The 20,683-nt window shown below is 50.8% G+C and overlaps 3 protein-coding genes and 2 non-coding genes across 8 annotated transcripts in view; 1 reads left to right on the forward strand and 4 right to left on the reverse strand.

Annotated features, from left to right (window-relative positions):
- SMG6 (SMG6 nonsense mediated mRNA decay factor) overlaps positions 1–11,151 on the reverse strand; it is an 89,603-nt gene extending 78,452 nt beyond the window's left edge. For 2 of the 4 annotated variants that reach the window (XM_015880519.2, XM_015880518.2), the window contains exons 1-8: positions 10,779–11,149; positions 7,758–9,525; positions 7,060–7,252; positions 6,263–6,373; positions 5,380–5,486; positions 4,216–4,294; positions 2,918–3,028; positions 2,059–2,271 (exon numbers count right to left, since the gene is read on the reverse strand). In XM_015880519.2, the coding sequence (XP_015736005.1) occupies positions 2,059–2,271; positions 2,918–3,028; positions 4,216–4,294; positions 5,380–5,486; positions 6,263–6,373; positions 7,060–7,252; positions 7,758–9,525; positions 10,779–11,049 (2,853 nt within the window). In that variant the 5' untranslated portion in view covers positions 11,050–11,149. Of the gene's footprint in view, positions 1–2,058; positions 2,272–2,917; positions 3,029–4,215; positions 4,295–5,379; positions 5,487–6,262; positions 6,374–7,059; positions 7,253–7,757; positions 9,526–10,778 lie in introns of all 4 variants that reach the window. The other 2 variants (XM_015880520.2, XM_015880521.2) reach the window with 2 other exon arrangements.
- Positions 11,152–11,595: 444 nt separating this feature from the next.
- Positions 11,596–12,891, forward strand: SRR (serine racemase). Its single transcript, XM_015880542.2, has 4 exons — positions 11,596–11,776; positions 11,840–11,914; positions 12,111–12,320; positions 12,603–12,891. The coding sequence occupies exons 1-4, from the start codon at positions 11,705–11,707 to the stop codon at positions 12,798–12,800; spliced, it is 555 nt and encodes a 184-aa protein (XP_015736028.1). The 5' UTR covers positions 11,596–11,704; the 3' UTR covers positions 12,801–12,891.
- A 385-nt stretch (positions 12,892–13,276) lies between these two features.
- TSR1 (TSR1 ribosome maturation factor) lies at positions 13,277–20,197 on the reverse strand. Its single transcript, XM_015880522.2, has 15 exons — positions 20,044–20,197; positions 19,860–19,963; positions 18,527–18,743; positions 18,316–18,450; positions 17,357–17,781; positions 16,883–17,042; positions 16,385–16,548; positions 15,924–16,126; positions 15,463–15,625; positions 15,236–15,346; positions 14,768–14,900; positions 14,238–14,354; positions 13,928–14,068; positions 13,738–13,812; positions 13,277–13,642 (listed from the first exon to the last, which is right to left on the reverse strand). The coding sequence occupies exons 1-15, from the start codon at positions 20,141–20,143 to the stop codon at positions 13,464–13,466; spliced, it is 2,427 nt and encodes an 808-aa protein (XP_015736008.1). The 5' UTR covers positions 20,144–20,197; the 3' UTR covers positions 13,277–13,463.
- LOC116654265 lies at positions 14,612–14,704 on the reverse strand. Its single transcript, XR_004309360.1, has one exon. It is a non-coding gene; the product is annotated as a small nucleolar RNA SNORD91 family (small nucleolar RNA).
- Positions 15,765–15,857, reverse strand: LOC116654266. The gene has a single exon (XR_004309362.1). It is a non-coding gene; the product is annotated as a small nucleolar RNA SNORD91 family (small nucleolar RNA).
- Positions 20,198–20,683: the final 486 nt, after the last annotated feature.

Below are 20,683 nucleotides of genomic sequence, written 5' to 3' on the forward strand. Positions count from 1 at the left end.
TAACACTTTCCCATTTTATCCTATACAACTCCCTTCTTTGGCTCAGCAACAGCTGCCATAAACACTGATGCCCAAGGAGCTACCTGCAGGTCCCAACTATCAGAATAGATGAAAGAAAGCAGCTTCAGCCTTTTCAAATGCTAAAACCAAAAAGGAAGGTACCAGGAGGCAGAGACACAGTTTAGACTCATTTCCCTATGATGACACGCAAGCTCTGGCACACTTCCCCTGGGAGAAGCACAGTTCCCTTCTGTCCCAGACCACATGGGGAATGCAACTGCTGGGGCCATGGGGGCAGAGGAGCTGCCAGGACCAGGGCTGCTGCCTCCACCGGCCCAGGCAGGGCCTTCAGAGGCCAAACAGTGCCACACAGTGGCAACATGCAGGTTCCTCAGCTTCTCTCCAGCCCCCTGAAAGCACAGAAAAACCTCCTAAATCGCTGCAGCTTTTTTAATCCGGCCCCCAGCTTCAGCACACGGGAACGTGGGGAGTGATGCAGATGTAAGATTTCTTCCTCACCTGGTTATTTTTAACCCAGGTCAGTTTGGTGACACAGTCACGGTTCAGCTCCATAAACAGCTGTATCAACTACATGAGTGGAGCTGTGCACTGCAGCCTAAGTAGAAAAATCTCGGCTGCAAAGAGAACACAGCACCCAAACCTGCGCCCTCCACTCCCCCTGCCCTTTTGCTTTTGTGTTTCTGGTTTGCAGCCTCTCAGTGCCAGTGAGAGAACCTTTCCATGAGCCAATATTTCAAACTGATGAAGAGATGAAGAGTTAAGGGTAGTAATCAGCTGTGTGATCTGAACACGCATTGCCACAGGCCTGAGCTTCAGAGAGCACAGACCTCACACAACAGGGCAAGGGCAGGCTCTAACAAACAGCACCACACTATAAATGATCAAACATCACTGCCCCCCGCTCTGCTAGTGGCTAAACTACCTCACATGGCTGTAATGCAGAAGAGAAACTCCCAGTGCCTCAAAAAACACTCACAGCTTTTTATGTAAAAGCTCTGCATCAATGATTTATAGAAACCCTAAAGCTTGGCACATTCCTTTCAATGATGCTGAGGCAGCAAAGGTCTCCAGAAGAGAAGCTGAGGAGAGGGAAAACAACCGAGGGCAGTAACATCCAAAAAATGCTGCTGCAGTGTGCCAGAGCTTATCTTTCAAAGCCTTAAGACTTCACCCCAGTTCCACCCAGCTGAAGTCACAAACTAGTTATAAAAGTGCAATCATATTTGAGAAGCTCCGGGCCCCGCAGTATGCAGAGAAGGCCTTCCCAGCTCTCCTAAACTCGCATCCTTAACAGCCATTTTAGGACAGGCAGTCCTGAGCTCCCTGGCAAGTCCTCTTGCAGGCCGCATGTGCCAAAGCAATGTGAGGATTCCTAGAGGATGAGCTTCCAACCATCATTGTCTTTGCCTACATTCCAGTGCCTGACAAACAGAGTTCGCCCGGGCTCCTTTTACAAGGTACACAGCTCAAACAGACCGATGAGAGATGCTGCCAGTCACATTTTTAATCCTTACAGAAGAAACGAGAGAGAAGAAACGAGAGAGTCTGGCCTCTCAGCAGAACAAGTAATGCAAATACAACACTTACCCTGGAAATTAAAACCACAGTTTTCACATTCCCAATGCAAACTTCTAACCGCCTGGCAATGGGACAAATGACCCGCTTCCATAACATGCAGTAGAGCTACTTGGTCACCGTTAACCCTGGTCTCCAGCATCTGACCTCATTTCCCCACCGGCAACCTCACCCAAGTTAGAGCCTCCAGAAGAGGCATTTTCTGCTTCTTCTGTTTGTGCCTCTCCTATTCCATATCAGCCACACCAGCAAACGCTGCCAAGAAATGGATGGTAACAACATGCTTTCAACATGAGAGGCACGAGGTCACCAACTCCTCAGCCTGACCCATGCGCAGCTCCCATAGGGGAAGCCAAAACACTGGAAAATTTAGCAACAGGAAAGCAAAACAGATCCAGTGTCATTCCACTGCATTCCAAACACATGACACCAAAGCCAGCAGCCTCCTCCTGCAGTACTCACATCGCTGGGGCTGAGGTTCCCAAGACCATTGTCCTGCTCAGAATCTCTGCCGGATTCGTGGCCCTGAGAGGAACGGGGGTGGGAAGGATGGATCCAGATCTCCAGCCGTGTGGCATCATCTCCAACCTGTCGCATCGTGGACTTCTTGCCCTTCCCTCGATGGCTGGGGCTCAGCTCCAGCACCTGGTGTTTCTTCTGCTCCATCTGCTCTGCCTGTGCAGATAGGACATGGTTAGATCATCCAGGGATCAAAGTTCAAGAAAAACATATCATTTTATTTATGTGGAGAAACTGGCTCTTGTCCCAGCTTAAAAACCACTCAGTAACTCATTGACAGGTCCAGAATTTGGTTTCTGACACTATAGGAGAGTGCAGATGAGAGATTTTATTTTAAACTCTGTCTGCACTATGGGAGAGGGAAAGCTGGATCCAGTTCCTAGCAGTGTTTAACAGCCAACACGCTGCATCTTTGAGGCACAAAGGGACTGCAGCTTCTCCTTCCTACCTCTATGGGACGCCTATGGGATAAGGCAACTGTCAAACTGCACGCTGAGGTCATGCTGCAAACCACAGCGACCTCCAGCCCTTACTGAGCTCGGCTGCTTTATAGTTTGTGATGCAGAATTAAGAGTTTCAGCTGCCTAAACAATCCCCAAAACAGACTGTGGAGTGGCAGAAAGATACCATCATTGGAAGACTTCCTTTTTCTTCCAACTCCTAACATGGAATTTCTTACAAGTAAGACCTGTATGACTCCAAGACCGAAAGCCATCATCACCCTTCTCCCCAGGTTGCAGCTCTCCAGCTGCAGGTCAGCTCAGGCAGCTGCAGCATCCCACAGCCCAGCTCCAAGACTCACCTTGCGTTTTGTCTCTTCAAACAGACTCATGAGGCTCTCCTTGGCTGTGAGGATGGGGTTACTGGCTGCCAGACTGCGCATGTAGTAGTAGACGGCATCCAGCTTTCTCCTCTGCAAAAACACAACCAGACTCAGAGCTGGCTCTCATCCTAAGAACTCAGGGCAAAGCCCCCGCGCCATTCACCTGCCATGTTCCTCAATACACTTTCCTTCTCCCTCAGCAGTGCCTGGGAGACAGATATTCACAGAGTAAGAGCAGCCCTACAAACAAGCTGGACCTTGACTTCTCCATCCACATTCATGTCTATCTACAACACTCAGCACAAGCATTTCACCAGGGTTAGAGAGGGCAGCTGACACGCCATCAACCCAGAAGCTCACACAAAAATCTCTCAGCAGACAAAGCAATAAAGGACATCAGTATAAATACTGAATTCCTGACAGTTCAGAAAAAAAAAAGCCTCCTTTCAACATTGTCATGAATATGGAAATTACTCCACAGAGGTCCAGGAATATGGGAAGTTTTGCCAGACTCCTGCCTGTGGTCAAGGATGCTTCTCCTTATCTCAGCCTGCCACTCAAGCCACCTCTCAGCATCTGTTCTCCCACAGCCCTGCCACAGGGAATAATGCGAGACATCACTCCTTGAGTTTTATACCATCGAGACCCACAGCCATTTAGGGCCTTAGAGAACACCACAGCAGGGCAGGACACTTGGCTGCTTTAAGTCCCACTTGGGGAGTAAGAAAAGTCATTCCCAGCCAGAAGGAAACCGCATTTCTAAACCCTGCAGTTCTGAACTGCCGTTCCAAAAAAACATCTTTTCAGTGCTGTAAATGAGAGGCTCCTTAGTTGCCCCCCCATGCCCCAGGTTGATGCCCCCATTATCTGATACAGACCTTCCTTGAAACAAGCTTTCCTGTGTGGCTGGAGGAGCCAGCAATACTAAAACCTAAGAAAGCTGCATGTCGATGTCACTTAGACTAGTCAAGTAGAAAAATCTCATGCAAAACCTTAAATGCAGCCCACTTCTAATGCGAGTGCTCTCTCAACAGCCCACAGAGCAGTCCCCAATACACAGATAGCCTGGGGCAGTAACGTGTATCTAACAAAGCAGTCTGAAACCAACAGCTGGAATCCACTGAGCTCACCCTGCCATCAACTTTATTTTTTCTTCAAAACAAAAAACATCTGGAAGCACTGCCTTAAACAGTGTCTTTCTTCACCAGATGGAATCCCACAGCCTTCCCAAGGGCTCTTCCTGTGCTTGCTACATCCTTGCATGATGGACACCTTACCGTGTAGATGGCCAGGAGTGCCAGCTGGTTGTACGGGCGGCCGTTTTTGGGAGCAATTTGTTGAGCCTTCAGGTACCAGCTGAGGAATGGAAGAACCAGGGATAAAGTTACTGAAAGGACATCAGGTTGCCTTCCTTGCAGTGGAAGGCACAAAGTTCCCTCTGCAGCACTGGCAGCACAGCACTGAACAGGCCCTTTGCACAACTGCCCTCTGCCTGCATGAGTGTGCACAGCTAGTAAGTCTGTACCCAGTGCAGAGAGGCAGAATGAGGGCACAGGACAAGAGAGAGAGGCAGACACAGCTGGAGAAAGAAATGTTCTTGGCTCAGCCTGAAGATGAGCATTTAGCCAGCTCCACTAAGCACCGTCTCCAGTGCAGCTTCAGGCAGAAAACAGGCTATTTGCAGAACACTTTTTTCCTCCTCCCCCCTTTTTTAGCCTTTTTGGCAGCTGGGACCAAATCTTCCTGGCTGCTTAGCTCATTATTTAATTATCCCAGAAGAAGGGGCATCCTTTAGTAAGCAGCCCATTCCTCCCTCCTATTTCCCCTCTCAGTTGTATTATCCAGCTTATTTCATGCCACACAAATCTGTCAACGCTGTTCAGATGCATAATGAACATGATGTGCTCCTTCCAGTCCTGTAAGATATCAGTGTACTCTATTATAGTGCTCACTTCATAAATGGGCAGCTTTCCCCACCCTATACTGGAACCTTCCATGGGTTTCAGGGCCACCATTCTTTGCTCCAGAAAAAAAAAACAGATCAGAAAAAGGACTGTATGCCAGGCAAAATGAGAGTGATAGGAAGCAACAGGTGCCAGTAACTTCTGATGCAGTCAGAACATATGGGCACATATGGGAATCTCTCCTAGCTGGAAAGCTAGCAGAAAATAAATCAGTTTGCCAGCCTCAGAAGCATAAACAATCCCTGCTGCAGGATCAGCACAGGACAACTTCCACAACACAAAGCTGGAGGAAGATGAATCTGCTGGGCTGCTTTTGGGATAGAAAAGCAGTTCAGCTATACCTTTAAGTTACACAGGACTGCAATGCAATAGGGAGGCATGAAAAGACTCCTTTGGCTAGAGGCAAGCTTAAGATGCATCCCTTGTAACTAGATAAAGGAAGAGCTTTGTACAGCCCTGGGGTGAAGAACACAATACCTGCGTGCCTTTCCATAGTTTGCAGTGTCATTTGCTTGTTCTCTGTATCGACAAATGTCCCCTTGACAAATCATACACCTCTGGGCACTGATAAGTGCATACTTCACCTGGAAGAAAGCATTCAGTATGTCACATGGGAGCTGCTCACCCCAACTCACATTAACACCCTGTGAGCTCATGGGAACTGTGAAGAGCTAAGAGGAGGTCACTGACAAACTGAAGGTCACAAACGAAGACTGCAGAACACTAAATGACAAGGCTCAGGGGCACTGGTTCAGCATTAGTAAGGGCAACCCAACTCCATAAATACCTACTCCCTTACAGCAACATCCGAGCTCTCACTCAGAGGAAGTAGGTTTCAGAATGTGTGGTTCATTCAGTCCGTGACAAATGTGAGGAAGACAAATTGGTTAAAACAAACACATCTGTCTGGGAATGGAGTCTGACTAAAATATCCTCTTCCAGCTGTCCTCACACCTGCACTCACAGCTCAGGGCAATCACTGTCATGCATCAGAGAGAGTCCAACTGTTAGCTTTCCTCATTCGTTTTTCTGAACTCCACATAGAGAAGTAAGAGTTGTTCAGTATCTAAGGCCAAGCCAGGATACTTCTGACACTTCCTTCTCCTTATTAGACTTAGTCAAAAAGATGATACAAAAAGACAAGTTCTTTCTTTGCAAAGGAAGCTGAGAAATGTTAACGCACTGGAGTTAGTTCAACGTGTTCTCTAACAGCTGAGATTCCTTGCAAACACACTGCTGTCTATTCTGAGTTCAGCTGCCCACCTCTTGGCAAGGGCAACATGCTGAGTCCAACACACACTGCGTACCATGAACCAGAGGAGAAACTGGAGGAGAAGGCTCCAGGAGAAAGCCAACCTACCATTTTCCGTAGAGGCTTACAGCGGATGGCCATCCCATCCATATAGTCCTCCAGCTTGAACTGGTACGACACCTGCAGCTTCTGGAGTAGGCCATCAAAAAAGGAAGTGCCCTGCAGAACACATGCATTTGGTTGGTATAATTTTTCCAAAGATGAGCAGAAAATCTTAATAATGTCCTTTAGATATTGCAGGAAAGGTCCCCCTCCCTCCAGTTTGGGCTGTTCTCTTCAGAAAGCAATAAGGAATCTCCAGCTTCAGTTTTTCAGGGCCGATCTAGACAAAGTCAAGGCTGACCTCATCTTGTGTTAGACACAGTCCTGCTCCAAGCAGGAGGTTGGACCGAAGCCTTCCAGCAGTCCCTTCCTGCCAACATAAATCTATAAAACACATCCTCCTGGATCTGTCAGGTTACCTTCTACAATGATTAAACCGAGCTGAGTGTCTGACAGAACAACTTTTCAGCAAATTTGATAAGGATAGAACAAACACCTCTGTGAATGCTCTTGTTTCTCTCCATTTAAGGATGCTTAGCTCATTTTAGTTTAAATCGGTTTCTCATCAAACAACACACACCAAAGCAAGCCTGATTTAAATTGTAACAAATAACCACCTGGACCAACACCCGCTACACACAATTGTAATCTGACTGTGCATTCTTTTTGCATAAGCATGGCCTAAGGCACACAGAGCAATAATCTGGATTACAAAGGCTAGCTCAGTGTCCACTTATACCAACCCATTCTAAACACCAACCAGTCAAACTTAGCAAAGCCTGAGGGTGTTTCTCTCTTCTCACCTCATCTAGAAGTTGGAGAAGTTTGTTCCGAATTTCTTGGGCATTTTCCCCCAGAGGATCCTTGAGGAGCTGCCGGAATTTCTCAATCACTTGGTAGAAGGCGTTCTTCCACAGCAGCTGGTCCACATTCTGGGTGTCAGAGAACTCGATATCCATCAAAATACACCGCTCGTACAGCTGCAGCATCTCCACCCTAGAGTGAAACACAACCAGCCGTCAACACAACTGCCTGGCAGAGCAGGCAGGGAGCACGTGCTGGACCACCTGCTGCTCCTCATCCTGCAAGCATGAGATGTCAGCAGTTTGCTTGGCTCACGTGCTATAGCAAATGGATGCTTCCACACATGCCCCAGAAAGAGATGGAAGCTGTTGTAACCAAACACTCCTTCTGCTCTGGCAGAGCAAATTGAAAGGACTATCACTCTTTCTGCATGTGTAAAAAAGGATCAGGACTTACAAAGAGCAGAAAGGCTCTGCTAAAGCTCTGCCTCTGGGAAGAGCTCACATATATTTGCTTGCAGTTTCTTTCTGATATCCAGACATCACTGGCACATGACAAACATCCCCAGCACACCAAAAGATAGTGAACTACAGCCCCAATCCCTCAGATATAAATGTCCCCCATCCCCCAGTGCAAAAAACATTCTGGACAACAGCTCTGGGTAGAAATTCACTCTTGAAATGACTCAACCACAAACCTCAGCTGGGCCATCTTCTCCAGCCCCTCCGGACTGATGCGGTCTCTGGAAAGCAGATTGCTGAGCTGCTGCTCCTGGTTCCCAGCCTCACGGAGGAGTTTGCTGAGCTCCTGCTGCTGCATGTTTCGCATCTGCTGCTCCATCTCAGGACTCAGAGGAGCTGGGGTGAGTGGGCCACACATGTATTGCCCTGCCTGGCCAGGATACCCGGGGTAAAAGGCTCCTGGGTACACACCATTGCTTGGACCCATTGGATACTGCAGGGAGTACCCACCGTAAGGATACTGCGGACCTTGACCTGCAGCCCGAGGGTAATAGTAGGGGTTGTCAGAGTTTTGGAACTTATAATAGGATGTCTGGGCCTGGCGGGCTTCCCCCCAGGAGGTGGGACTCACTTCATCGTCCGTGTCTAGGAAGTGAAGCTGTGGGGCTTGACTCTTCAGGGCGGGTTTCTGGTCCGGGTTGTTGGGGTCCCACAACCTGCGAGCGGTGCCACCTCGACCCCGGCTACGGGAGCCCTTATTGCCAGCACCACCAAGCAGCAGCCGGGGCCCAGGGTGACTGGGTTCAGGGGAGCCCACAGCACTGGCAGAGAGGTCTGTGTTGGCAGGCAGGAACAAAATCCCACGGCCCCTCCCCTGGGGCTCTCTGCTCTGGCTCCTCACCTCCAAAGTCTCTGAGTCATTGCAACTAGAAAATGCCTTCAGGGGCTTTTTTTTATCTGCGTCTGCTAGAATGACATCCCTGTTCATAGTCTTGCTGTCAAAAGTGACTCGGAAGTGTCCCTTGACTTCTCTACCATTGCTGCTCCACTCACTCTCACTCCTAGAAGCTCGACTCTGCTCCAAATGCTTTTTCCTGTCTGAAATCCTGTTGGAGACATATGCTTCTGCCTCATCAATTCTGTCATCATCCAAGGAGTCAGTGGAGGATGCAGAGAGCTGCTTCCTAGGACGTATTCTAGCATGCTCCTGCCGTCTCTCCATCCCATCCACCAGCGGGGCCCCATCTACACTGTTGTTGCTCCCAGCTGAGCTCGTGCTGCACGTGCGGTATCGGCTCCTCCGCTTGTCAGAGCGTGAGTACCGCTTTGTAGCACCCAGCTTCCCCTGCACCACTGCATCGTGTGCCCTCCTCACCCTGTCACTCCGCTCCGGCCGTCTTCCTTTATCCGCTCTAGAGGCTTTTACTCCATCACCTGCCTGGTTTCCCTCTCTGTCCTCTTTGTTTGACTTGGTTTTCCTATTGTTATCTTCTGCAGTACCTTTCTCAGTCTCTTCACCTCCTTCAACTCTCAGCTGTTCCACTTTAGAAGTGATTTCCTCAGTAGCCAACCGTGGGGTGAGTTCTTTAGGAACCAAATGCAGGCGCTTCCCTGGCTGATAAATCTGCTGGTCTGGTTTCTTGGTTCTCCTCGTGGTCTTGGCAGAACACTCATCCACTGCAAGCGGAGTGCACGAGTTCTCCTGGCTCTGAAGACCACCTTTAGTCTCTTCCTCTTCATTTCCCAGTGAAGGACCATTCTGGTTGTGGCCATCACCATGCTGAAGTTCTCCGTGACTGGAGGCCCTTCTCCTGAGGGATCCTCCTCCTGAAGGGCCGCTCTCCCCCTTGCCTTCCTCAGCTCCGCTCCTCTCCTTCTCAGAAGCCTCGTGCTTTGGTGGCACAAGTTTGCTCCTCAGTCGGGAGAGGCCAGGCTTGTAAATCTCCAGATCTGGGCGCCTGTTGTCTTTGCGATGCCGTGGCTCCTTCACCTCCTTCATGTTTTCTAGGTAAAAAGAGATAGAAACATAGGAATGTTAAGGCTGGAAAACATCTCTGACATCATCAAACCCCACCATCAGCCCAACCCCACCACATCCACTGAAGAAACCACAGCACTGGAACGCCTCTAGGGCAGTGACAGCATCCAATTGCTCCCAATATCCAGCGTGAAAGGGAGTTAAACCCACCACAAACCACACAAGGATAAGAAAAGCCCACAAGAGGAAACGTTAAAAGTACTAACAACACCCTGAGAGCTGCTTCGAGACAACACACATTAAACACTCTACTGAAGCTTACAGGAAATCCTACCCCGGACACAGCCCCACCGCTGTGCTCTCAGGGTGGCATTTCCCCCCTCAATACAACATCTCCATCCCTCTGCCCATATCCACGTCACCACAACAACCCTCACAGAGCGCAGCACATGGCCCCAACATTGTCACATGGCAGAGCCCGGCCACAACGGCTCACACCTGCAGCCAGCCAGGCCCACACTGCCCGCATTACCTGCTCATTGCCCACTCAATGCCTGCTCATTGCCTGCTCAATGCCCATCGGTGCCTGCTCAACGCCCACTCAATGCCCACTCAATGCTCTCATTGCCCGCTCATTGCCCACTCAATGCCTGCTCAATGCCCACTCAATGCCCTCTCAATGCTCTCAATGCCCGCTCATTGCCTGCTCAATGCTCTCAATGCCCGCTCAATGCCCACTCAATGCCCACTCATTGCCCACTCAATGCCCTCTCAATGCTCTCAATGCCCGCCCATTACCCACTCAATGCTCTCATTGCCCGCTCATTACCCGCTCATTACCCACTCAATGCCCACTCATTGCCCACTCAAAGCTCTCAATGCCCACTCAATGCCCACTCAATACTCTCATTGCCCGCTCAGTGCCCACCCAGTGCCCTCAATGCCCACCCAATACTCTCATTACCCACTCATTACCCGCTCATTGCCCACTCAATACTCTCATTGCCCGCTCAATGCTCTCAATGCCCACCCAATACTCTCATTACCCACTCAATACCCGCTCATTGCCCGCTCATTGCCCACTCAATGCTCTCATTACCCACTCACTGCCCGCTCCCCCCGCGCCGCCGCCGTTGAAGCCCCGCGCTCCCTCACCACAGCGACAACGGCGGCGCCGGGCCCAGCACACACCCACAGAGCGGGCACTACCGAGGCAAAGGGGAGACAAACCCCCCGAATATCGGCTCTCCCCGCCTCCCCGTCCCGCTGCCCGCCTCACCCGCTCCTCCTGCAGCCCCGGCTCGGGCCTGAGCAGCCACCATGTCTCTCAGCTCCGCGGCCGAGACGCGGACTCGCTCCAGCCCGTCCGCCATCTTGCCTCGCGCCGGGGAGGGGACGGCAGCCGCGAGGGGACAAACTTCCTCCAGCGCAACCCGGTGGCTGATCGCGCGCATGCGCACGAGGAGCGGCGCGGCCATGGGGTCGGTGCGGGTGTCGGATGTACGGGCTGCAATGGGGCGGCTGCGGGGCCGCGTGTACCGCACGCCCATATTGAGCTGCGGGGCCCTGCAGCAGCTGGCCGGCCGCAGGCTGCTCTTCAAGTGCGAGCTGTTCCAGCGCACCGGCTCCTTTAAGGTGCGATGGGGCGGCGATGTGTCTGGGTGCCGCTGTTGGGACGCGGATCCCATTGCGGTGTCTCGTTGTAGGTCCGCGGGGCGATGAACGCGGTCAGGAGCCTCGTGGAGGAGGCGGACAGGGCAGGGAAGGAGCGGCCCCGAGCTGTAGTGACACACAGCAGCGGGAACCACGGGCAGGCGCTCGCATGTGCGGCCCGGGATGAAGGTAACGCATAGGGGTAAAGGTTAATGCACAGAGTATAAGATATAACGTGTTAATAGGGCAGACTGCTCCCCTGACAGCCCCCCTGCAGACATGGCACAGCCCCATTATTCCCCTTTTATAGCATACAAAACGTTGTCCCAACAGGCATCCCTGCCTACATCGTGGTGCCCCGCACAGCCCCGCGCTGTAAGCAAGCTGCCATCCGTGCCTACGGTGCAACGTTGGTACAGTGCGAGCCCAGTGATAAGGTAAGGCAATAAGGGGAGCAGGACGTGGCCCAATAGACAGAACCAACTGCTGTGCTTTTGTCTTTAGTCCAGAGCAGAGACAGCTGCACGGGTGGTCAAAGAGACAGGAGGAGTCATGGTGCACCCCAACCAGGAGCCAGCCGTGATCGCAGGGCAGGGCACTATTGCTTTGGAGGTGCTGGAGCAGGTAAGGACATAACACGAAGTAACAGAGCTGCCATTGAAATGCTCACGTGTCTCTTCTTTGCAGGCGCCGGAGGTGAATGCGCTGGTGGTTCCTGTTGGGGGTGGAGGAATGATTGCAGGAATAGCAGTGGCCGTCAAGGTAAGTAACAGCACAATTTAGAGATGATGGTTGCATCTCCACCTTTGTCAGGGTGCTCAAGGAAGGCAGCAGTTTGTCTCTAAGAAGAGAAATCCTGCTCTGGGCTGCCAGGGGATGTGCACCACAGCCCTCTGTAAGCACAGCAACAGAGCACAGGCACTCAAAGCAACCCAGTGATTCTCCTGCTCTCTTGTAGGCATTAAGACCAGATGTGAAAGTGTTTGCTGCTGAACCCCGCAATGCAGATGACTGCTACCAGTCCAAGCTGAGAGGGGAACTGACCCCCAACCAACACACCCCAGTCACCATCGCTGATGCAGTTAAAACCAGCATTGGAGAAAACACATGGCCCATCATTAGGGATTTGGTCGATGATGTTCTGACCGTCTCAGAGGAAGAAATCAAGGTAAGCACACTCTGCCTCCCCTCCCAGTAGTTGCCAGCAGGCAACTGGCTCCATGCAAGCTCTGCTCCCTCCATTCTCATCCCTCTCATCTCTCAAGGCAAACCCTGTGCACCACAGCAGCTGTGCAAACACCAACACTCTTTCCAGCTGGAAAGAGCTGGCGGAAGCTCTGCTCTCTGTCCCCAAAGTGCTGCAGAGCCAAATGCACGTGCGGTGCCCCCCGTAGCCCTAGAGAAGCACATACTTGTTGCTGGGATGACAGCTGCTGTTCTGTCCCAACAGCAAGCCACGCGGCTGGTGTGGGAAAGGATGAAGCTGCTGATCGAGCCAACAGCGGGTGTGGGAGTCGCAGCTGTGCTCTCAAAGCAGTTCCAGTCAATCCCCCGGGAAGTGGAGAATGTTTGCATCGTGCTGTGTGGAGGAAACGTGGACCTGAGCTCCCTGACCTGGCTCACAGACCTCCCTGGGGATGGAGACTGAGAATAGAGCAGCAAATCCAGTGGCAGGAACCTGGCTTTGAATTTGTACATTTGGGTTTGTATGATAGTAAAAAACCAGATGAACAACCACAGAGATTTGAAAGCTTCTGTGAAGGGGTAAGGAAACATGGAGGTGGTCTCTACAGCCCAGAATCACTCGGTTACAAAGCAAAGGGTGACTACCAGGAGCCTGAAAGCAAAGCACTGCTGCTTCTCCCTTCCCCAGCCATCCTGCTCTGGAACAGACCTCAAAGCAGGCTGCACTCAGCCACTGCCCAGCTGCTGTTTCACCTTTCTGTGTCATCAACAATCAGCAACCTGCAACAAACCTGTATGATACAGCAAAATCCTCTCACCCACTGCTGTTGCAGAAGACAACAAAAGTCCCAGCGAGCCACAGGGCTCACAGAACAACAGGGTGCTCAGACTTCCATTTGCCCCCTACAGCCGGCCACCACCAAGACACAGGGACTTAAATATCATTTGAAAAATATTTCCATTAAAATAAATAACTGTAGTCGATCCTGAACACCAACAGGTTGAGACAGCTGCCCCAGTACAAACCCTAGCACTGATATATCCAGGACATCAGTGCACACTGTGTGCTTAAGCTGAGAACAGCAGCTAGAGAGGCACAAACTGCATTAGTGCTGTGCCTGGAGGCTTATTCCATCTCCACCTCATGCACTGGCAGGGCACTCTCACTCCTCACCCACGACACAGGCTCTGGAACATAGGGGTCGTAAGTCCATTTAGGATAAACGCGCTTGTAGAGGTTCAGCAGCACGGTGTCCTGGGACTTCAGCTGTCCATCAAAGTGGCACTTCATGTGACCATGGGTCCCTAGGCAGAGAGCAGAAGAGGCCATTAACTGTCACTCCTGCCCAGGAAGACCACATCCTGCTCACCATAAGAGACAAACATAGAACCAAACCTACCTAATGGCTCTTTTATGTGTCCTCTACGACCCCATTTTGTCCTTAGCTCCACTGGTTTAAACCACATCACATCCTCTGGAGAGTAAAACACAAATGGCAAGTGAGTGAGCAACAGGCTTTGCCACACATATACAAAACACGGTTGTTCTGCTTCTATATCCCCTCTTCCCACTGCAGAGACAGGCCATACCTCTGTTAAAGAACATGTATCGCACCACAGCTGACTTGGTATAGATCTTGAAAGGATGACCACTGAGCACCAGCCGCTTGATGATGATTCTGTCTGGGTCCACAGACAGCAGAGAACCTGTGGCAATGAGGTCTTGCATTCCTGCAAGACAGATTAATTAACACATCAGGGTAGCATGACCAAATGCACCTCCATCACCTCCTCCACCAAACCCCCTTCACCAAATGGTTTGAGGCCCAGAGCAACCCCTCAGCAGGAACAATGGTTCCAGTGGTGACAGAGAAGGAAAGCAATTACCAACCCAACTTACCATTATTTCTCTGTTTAAAAACAAGCACTGAGGCAGGTGGGAAAGTGATGGGAGCGTAAACAGTCACCACCAGGGCAGTATCCAGGCGCAGGAAACGCTCCAGCTTGTGCTTATCAGCTAGGATAGAACAGCAATGATCAAGTTCAGTCCAACAAAAGTCCTCAGAGCTGTGAGAAACCCCACTGAGCTCCCAACAAAGGAACTCTGTGTTGAAAGACAACAGGTTACATGCAACACTTCCCTGCTGGCACAGAGTATCTGGGAATGAATGTGATCCTCTGAGCTGCCAGCTCACTGAATGGAACTTGCCATTGCCTTGCCAGAACTAGAAAACCATGCTGCCCAAGCCCTCCCACTCCCCACTGTTTAGTGCCTCCCTTGGAAGCCTCAGTGCCCAGGTGTAAGTCTTCAGAAGAATCCTTCAGCCAGGTTCAGACATTGTGGCTAAGACATCACAGGCTTCTTGCCCTAAAAACCCCAACCCCACTTCCTGGCATACCTGGTCTCTCCCCACCAGTCCCATCACAAACCTGATGTGTGCTGGGAGAACAACGGGGAAGCTCGGAAGCGTCTGAACCCACAGTGGAAGATCAGCTCCTCCTTTGCCTTCACTGGATCACTGTTGCTTGGATGCCGCCGCACCAGGAAATTCAACACAGACATCTGCAGGATAGACAGCACTGTGAGATGCTGACAGCAGGGCTAGCAAATAACATCAAGAGCAGAAAGCAAACATTGCAATAAGGACAAATTCCCTTCACTGTGGCTTCCCAGATGACTGCTGGTCATCAGTGCAAACCAGCCAGGCTCAGACACTCTAGTCTGAACACCTCTGTAAGCTTCAGGCTGCTCTGATCAAAGGAAGATCCTGTTTCTAAACGCAAGCAATCTTAGACCAAACCTTCAGCAGCCAAATCCTCTCCAACCCATGCAGCATCAGGGGAATCAGGTAAAGAGCTGCACACATACATGGAATCAGCAGAGCCAAACTTAGTCACCTTCTGTTCATGGGGAAGCAGTGAGAACAGGACTAGTGGCTTCCCTTCTTTGAAGCTCTCCATCACTGAGACGGGGACATTGCAGACATGTAATGTAACATACCAGCCAACCTGCCAAGAGAACATCAGATATGAATACCTCTAGCAGTAGAAAAAAAGTGTCAGGACACAGATACAAGGCCAGGATTAGAGAGGGAACCCAAAAGAACAGCATCAACTGGAGTTACCGAAGCTCCTTCAGTCTCCTCTTTCTCTATTTGCCGGAAGAGGTGCTTTCTGGTTCGGGAGAAGTCCTGGAACTGGTAGATCCTTGCATAGTCCCTTGGGAGATTCTCTTTGGGGTCCCATGGAGAAGTCCTGAAGCTCTTGAGCCCTCGGTATTTCTGGAACCTTAAGGACAGACAACAGGAAAAGACAGATTCACAAATCCACAAGGACTAACACTAGGACTCTGCCTTCCTCTTTTCTCTCCCAGCTCAGGACAGGTTCTTTCTGCCCCAAGGAGCAGCACAATGTCTCAGCTACTATCCCCCCTGGAAGCCTCAGAGCCTAAAGGTTCATCTTCAGAAGAGTCCTTCAGCCAGGTTCAGACATCATGGCTAGGACATCACTGGCTTCCTGCCCTACCTCAACAAACCAGAGAGAAAAACCCCTTCTAGCTTCTCTCCCAGCATCGCAGGTTTCTTACCGGACTCTGGCAGGCACATCACGTGGTGTGTCCACCTCATCTGGAAACATCTCATCCATTCTCTCCTGTTTGTATTTCTCCAGCATCTGTTCATCTTCCTCCATCTTCTCATCGTACTGGTCATCCCGCATGCACTCAGACATGGTCATGGTCTCACATTCCTCTTCTGCAAGCTCTTCTTCCTCCTCACTGCTTTCTCCCTCCTGCCACATAGGAGAGCACAGGGAATCTTATGTCTCTGCAGTACTGCAAATCCTGTAGGTATTTGCACAGTGTGACTTATAGCCCAAGCTATAACACAGCCCCCTATACACAGCCCACACTATAACAACAGAGGAAATTCAAGCAAGTCTTATCTCAGTATTGTGTTCTTGCATAGGGAGAGCTACAAGGACAGGACTGAACTAGGATATGCAGTGGCATCCAGAAGATGACTTTCAGTATCAGATCTTAAGAGTTACCTGGGAAACTGCCTCTTCCATCATATCATCACCAAAATCATCATCATCATCATCATCATCACCTTCCTCACTGCCTTCTTCTCCATCATCCACGATCCATGCAGCCTGGTACTTGGATGTACCCTTGGGGACCTTCACCACCCTTTTGTTCTCCTTTTGAGATGCTGTGGGAATTCCCACCAATGGTTAATACAGGTACATTTACAGCATTTACACCAGGAGAACCAAGCCCACCTCTAGAGACCAGAGTCACTATTTCCCAGAATAGAATTTGTCAGAGCCTAGAAAAGGCAGCTAAAATGTAACCCTGCTGTAAGGCAAACCAGCCAGCCCTGCAGTCAGGTGAGGGGAACCAAGAACAGAGGTCACATAAAATGGTTTGGTTCCCAGCTGGCTTGTTTCTCCACAGTCCCCTTCAGCTATCCCACCAACAGGTGGATTCTAACAACCCTTGTAAGAGCAACAAGGGAAAGGTAGAGAAATACTGCTGCTATTCACCCTCTGCTTCTTGCAGTTCTTCTTCGGTTGGCCACGTCTGCTCCCCTTCCATAGGATCAGGAACCACTTCTGACTGCAAAGATTCCTGTTTGCTTGTATCTGCCTTCATCAGGATTTTAACATCTTCCTCCATCTCATCAGTACCATTCGCAGAGTCTTCCTGAAGAACAAAAGCAGAGTCCCCAGCTATGAAGTTATCCATCTGAAGCTAATAACCACTTTAAAGCCAAGGACAACAACTCCCACAGCCCCTGCTACCAGAAAACATCCAAGAAACAGCAGAAACTCCCTCCAGTGTCACATCAGTTATGCTGCAAGGGAGTCACAGTTCACTGGCAGAACACAAATCTACCGCCAAGCTCAATAAAACTCCCTTTTTCCCCACCCTTTGCCACCCATAACCAAACATACTTTAAGTGAAAATTTAGAAACACTATTTTAATGGGCACAGCAAAGCCATGATCCCCCACAAACCTGCACATCCATGTCCTGACTCTTCTTTCCTTTAACCACTCTGGGATTCAAAGAGAGAGGGTCAGGTGGGGCATCCACCTGGCTCATCTGGAAGTCTCCATGCCCCACAATATGTACCAAGCTGTTCACATTGAGGGTCTGTCCTCGGACAAAGCCAGACACCTTCAAGGTCCCAACCTGGTCACTCTCCTGACTGGGCACAAATTCAGCAGCATAAGCAAGCAGGTGAGCCCGCCTGTCTCGAAAAGCAAGATGACGCTGCTTCTGGGTAGCAAGGTGCCTCAGCAGCACTGAGGACTCCTGCTCTGTGTTTAGGGGAAAGAGCTTGACTTCTGGAAACCACTTCTCCATAGCTTTGGTGAGTTTCTTCTTGGCATCTATCCGCTTCTTTGGTGGCAGGTCAGTTCCCCCTGGGACAGCAACAGCTAGAAGGGACACAGAACAGATCCCCGTCAGAGCCCAAACCTCTTTATACCCCTTTCATAAAGCATTAACGTTAACTTCAGTGCCTGCAACTCAAATAACCAAAAACCAGACTGACAAGACAAGCTACAAAAGTGGTTTCACCCATTTAAAAAATAATAAATAAAAATCAAGACAGAAAATGTGTCTTTAGACATAAGATTTTAAGACTTAAAGTGACCAAAGAAATAAGGATCTGGGAACTGAACTTAGCAAGAAAATATCTCACTCCCTTTGCTCTGCACAATTGGACAACCAATGCAATACTAGTAACCGCCATATATCTGAGACTTAAACCTAGAACTCCAGCATTGCCCTACCAGGAGAGTCAAATAATATGATAGAATTTATCTGACCTGTTCTCAGAACAGCCCAAAGGCCTATGATTACTTATTAACATACATACAGAGTATCTATTAATTGCAACAATAAGCCCCCCCTCCCCAATCACCCCACTCAACCTGTAGCCCACCAGAAGCTCTGAATTCTCATCTCACCGTAACTAGGCAGCCCCTGAGCAAAAAGGCAGGAGAGACAGTGCTCCCCTGTGCTGTCCCAACCATCCACAGGATCCAAGATAAAAAGGAGGGAGTCGGCAACTTTCGCTAGATCCATGACGGCATGCAGATCCCCTGCAAGCAAAACACCTCAATTAATGGGGCTGCTGGGGGTACAGAACTCAGACCAATTAAAACAGTGCTTCCTCACCTGCCTGCGCCGTCACAAACCTCCAGCGCTGCTTGAGCCGGGGACAGAGGACAGCAAAGCTGCCGGCTTTTCCCTCATCCATATGGACAATGACCGAGTCTTGGCTCTGCAGCAGCCGGAGGGCATCGTGTGCTGCAGCCCTGCTGTGCAGCGGCACCGCCACCACGAGGTGTGGGGGCCCATCCCTGCTGCCCAAGCTCCGCTTTTCTGCCAGCACCTATAAGAAAAGATCCATGGCGTGAAAACCATCCATAGCCCAGCTCCTGTCCCACACCCTAGATCAAGACTGCAACCCCACAGCTCCGCCCTATTGTTACAGTGTGCCTTAAATAATAGGAGCAGTAGTCATGCTAAGGCTCGTAGTTAGGCCTAGTCTGTGTTTCTCACGTATCTAGGAATGCAAGTTGTGTTTCTTATGAACCCGAGCACGGATCTAAGTAATAAATCTTGCTTAGGAACAAAGCACAATGTATGTTAAAAATCAGGTTTAGATGAGAGAAAATGAATAGAAAACAGAAAGGGGGCCTCTAACAGGAACATCCAGTAACGTCACAGATCGAAGGAGGAGAAGAATGTACAGCACATTTCCTTAGGTCTTTGTGGGATAGTCTTACCTAATTGTAACCAAGGAAACATAACAAAAGAGGACGAAGCAATCCTGAAGAAAATGTATATAAACCTTGTGATTTCACAGAATCACAGAATGAGCCGGGTTGGAAGGGACCTCAAGGATCATGTAGTTCCAACCCCCTGCCTGGCAGGGCCACCAAACATACACCTTTACTAGATCAGGTTGCCCAGGGCCCCGTCCAACCTGGCCTTGAACACCTCCAAGGACGGGGCATCCACAACTTCCCTGTGCAGCCTGTTCCAGGGCCTCACCACTCTCCTAGTGAAGAACTTCCCCCTGACATCCAACCTAAATCTTCCCTCTTTTAACTTAAAACCATTTCCCCGTGTCCTGCTATTATCAGCCTATTCGAAGAGTTTACTCCCCTCCTGGTTATAGGTTCCCTTCAGGTATTGAAAGGCTGCAATGAGGTCACCCCACAACCTTCTCTTCCCCAGGCTGAACAAACCCAACTCCCTCAGCCTGTCCTCATAGGGGAGGTGCTCCAGCCCCTGATCATCTTCCTGTCCCTCCTCTGGACCCTTTCCCAAATCTCCATGTCTGTTTTGTACTGAGGGCTCCACACCTGGACACAGTACAACAGATGGGGCCTCACAAGAGCCGAGTAGAGATGGACGATCAGCTCCCTGTCCCTGCTGACCACCCCTCTCTCAGGTCCAACAGCTCCCCCCCATGCCACCCCCCCATGCCCGGACCCCTCACCTCCTCCTTGCGTTTCCTGCGGAGCTGCAGCGCCTGGTGCCGCCTGTCCACCCTGCTCAGATCGCGGCGCCGTCGGTGCGGCAGGGCCTTGACAGCGACTCGGCCTGTGGAAAGATGGCGGTCAGGTGGCGATAAGGACAATGGGGACCCGGTGTAGTGAGGCTCCGGGCCGCCCCCTCCTCACCTCCCGCCCGGCGCTGTGCCGTCCCGTGGTGCTTCCCGCCCTTATGGGCCTTGTTTTGTTGTTTTAAAGGACCGGCCCGGTGCGCGCCGGCCGCCACCATGCTGCCTTCACGCTGCCACCACTTCCGCTCGTGCGTCTTGCGTCACTTCCGGCGACGTGCGTGGGAGCGTAGGCGGGAAAGCGGAGATCGTATTCAAGATGGCGGCCGAAAGGGAAAGGCCTCACAGTATGGCGGAGCTCCTGCCGTGCTCCCGAGGGGGAAATGACAGGCAGGACGCCCAGCCGTTCCTTCAGCGCTTAATTGAGTTCTTTATACAGATATTTACACAGGAAAGTCCCATCAGGAGAGCCGGGTCTGAGAAGGAGGAGCCCAAAGCCAGGAGGCCCAAAGCCAGGCCTAGGGCTGCTCCATACACACACTGGGCAGCATCACCGTGCTCCCATTGCAGCCCTGTGTGCTATAGGCAGCACTATGCACTGACCGGCACAGCCGAGGCTCTGCCATACCCACCATCTCTTTAAGAACCACGACTGCCCTTGCTATTGGAAGCATTAGGCCCACACCGCCCCCCAGAACACCAGCAGGTAAGCCATTAAAGGTTAAATATTTACACTAGTGTTGCAATTGCCAGGAATGAAG

This window comes from Coturnix japonica, chromosome 19 (genome assembly GCF_001577835.2).
Source record: "Coturnix japonica isolate 7356 chromosome 19, Coturnix japonica 2.1, whole genome shotgun sequence".
Taxonomy (NCBI): domain Eukaryota; kingdom Metazoa; phylum Chordata; class Aves; order Galliformes; family Phasianidae; genus Coturnix; species Coturnix japonica.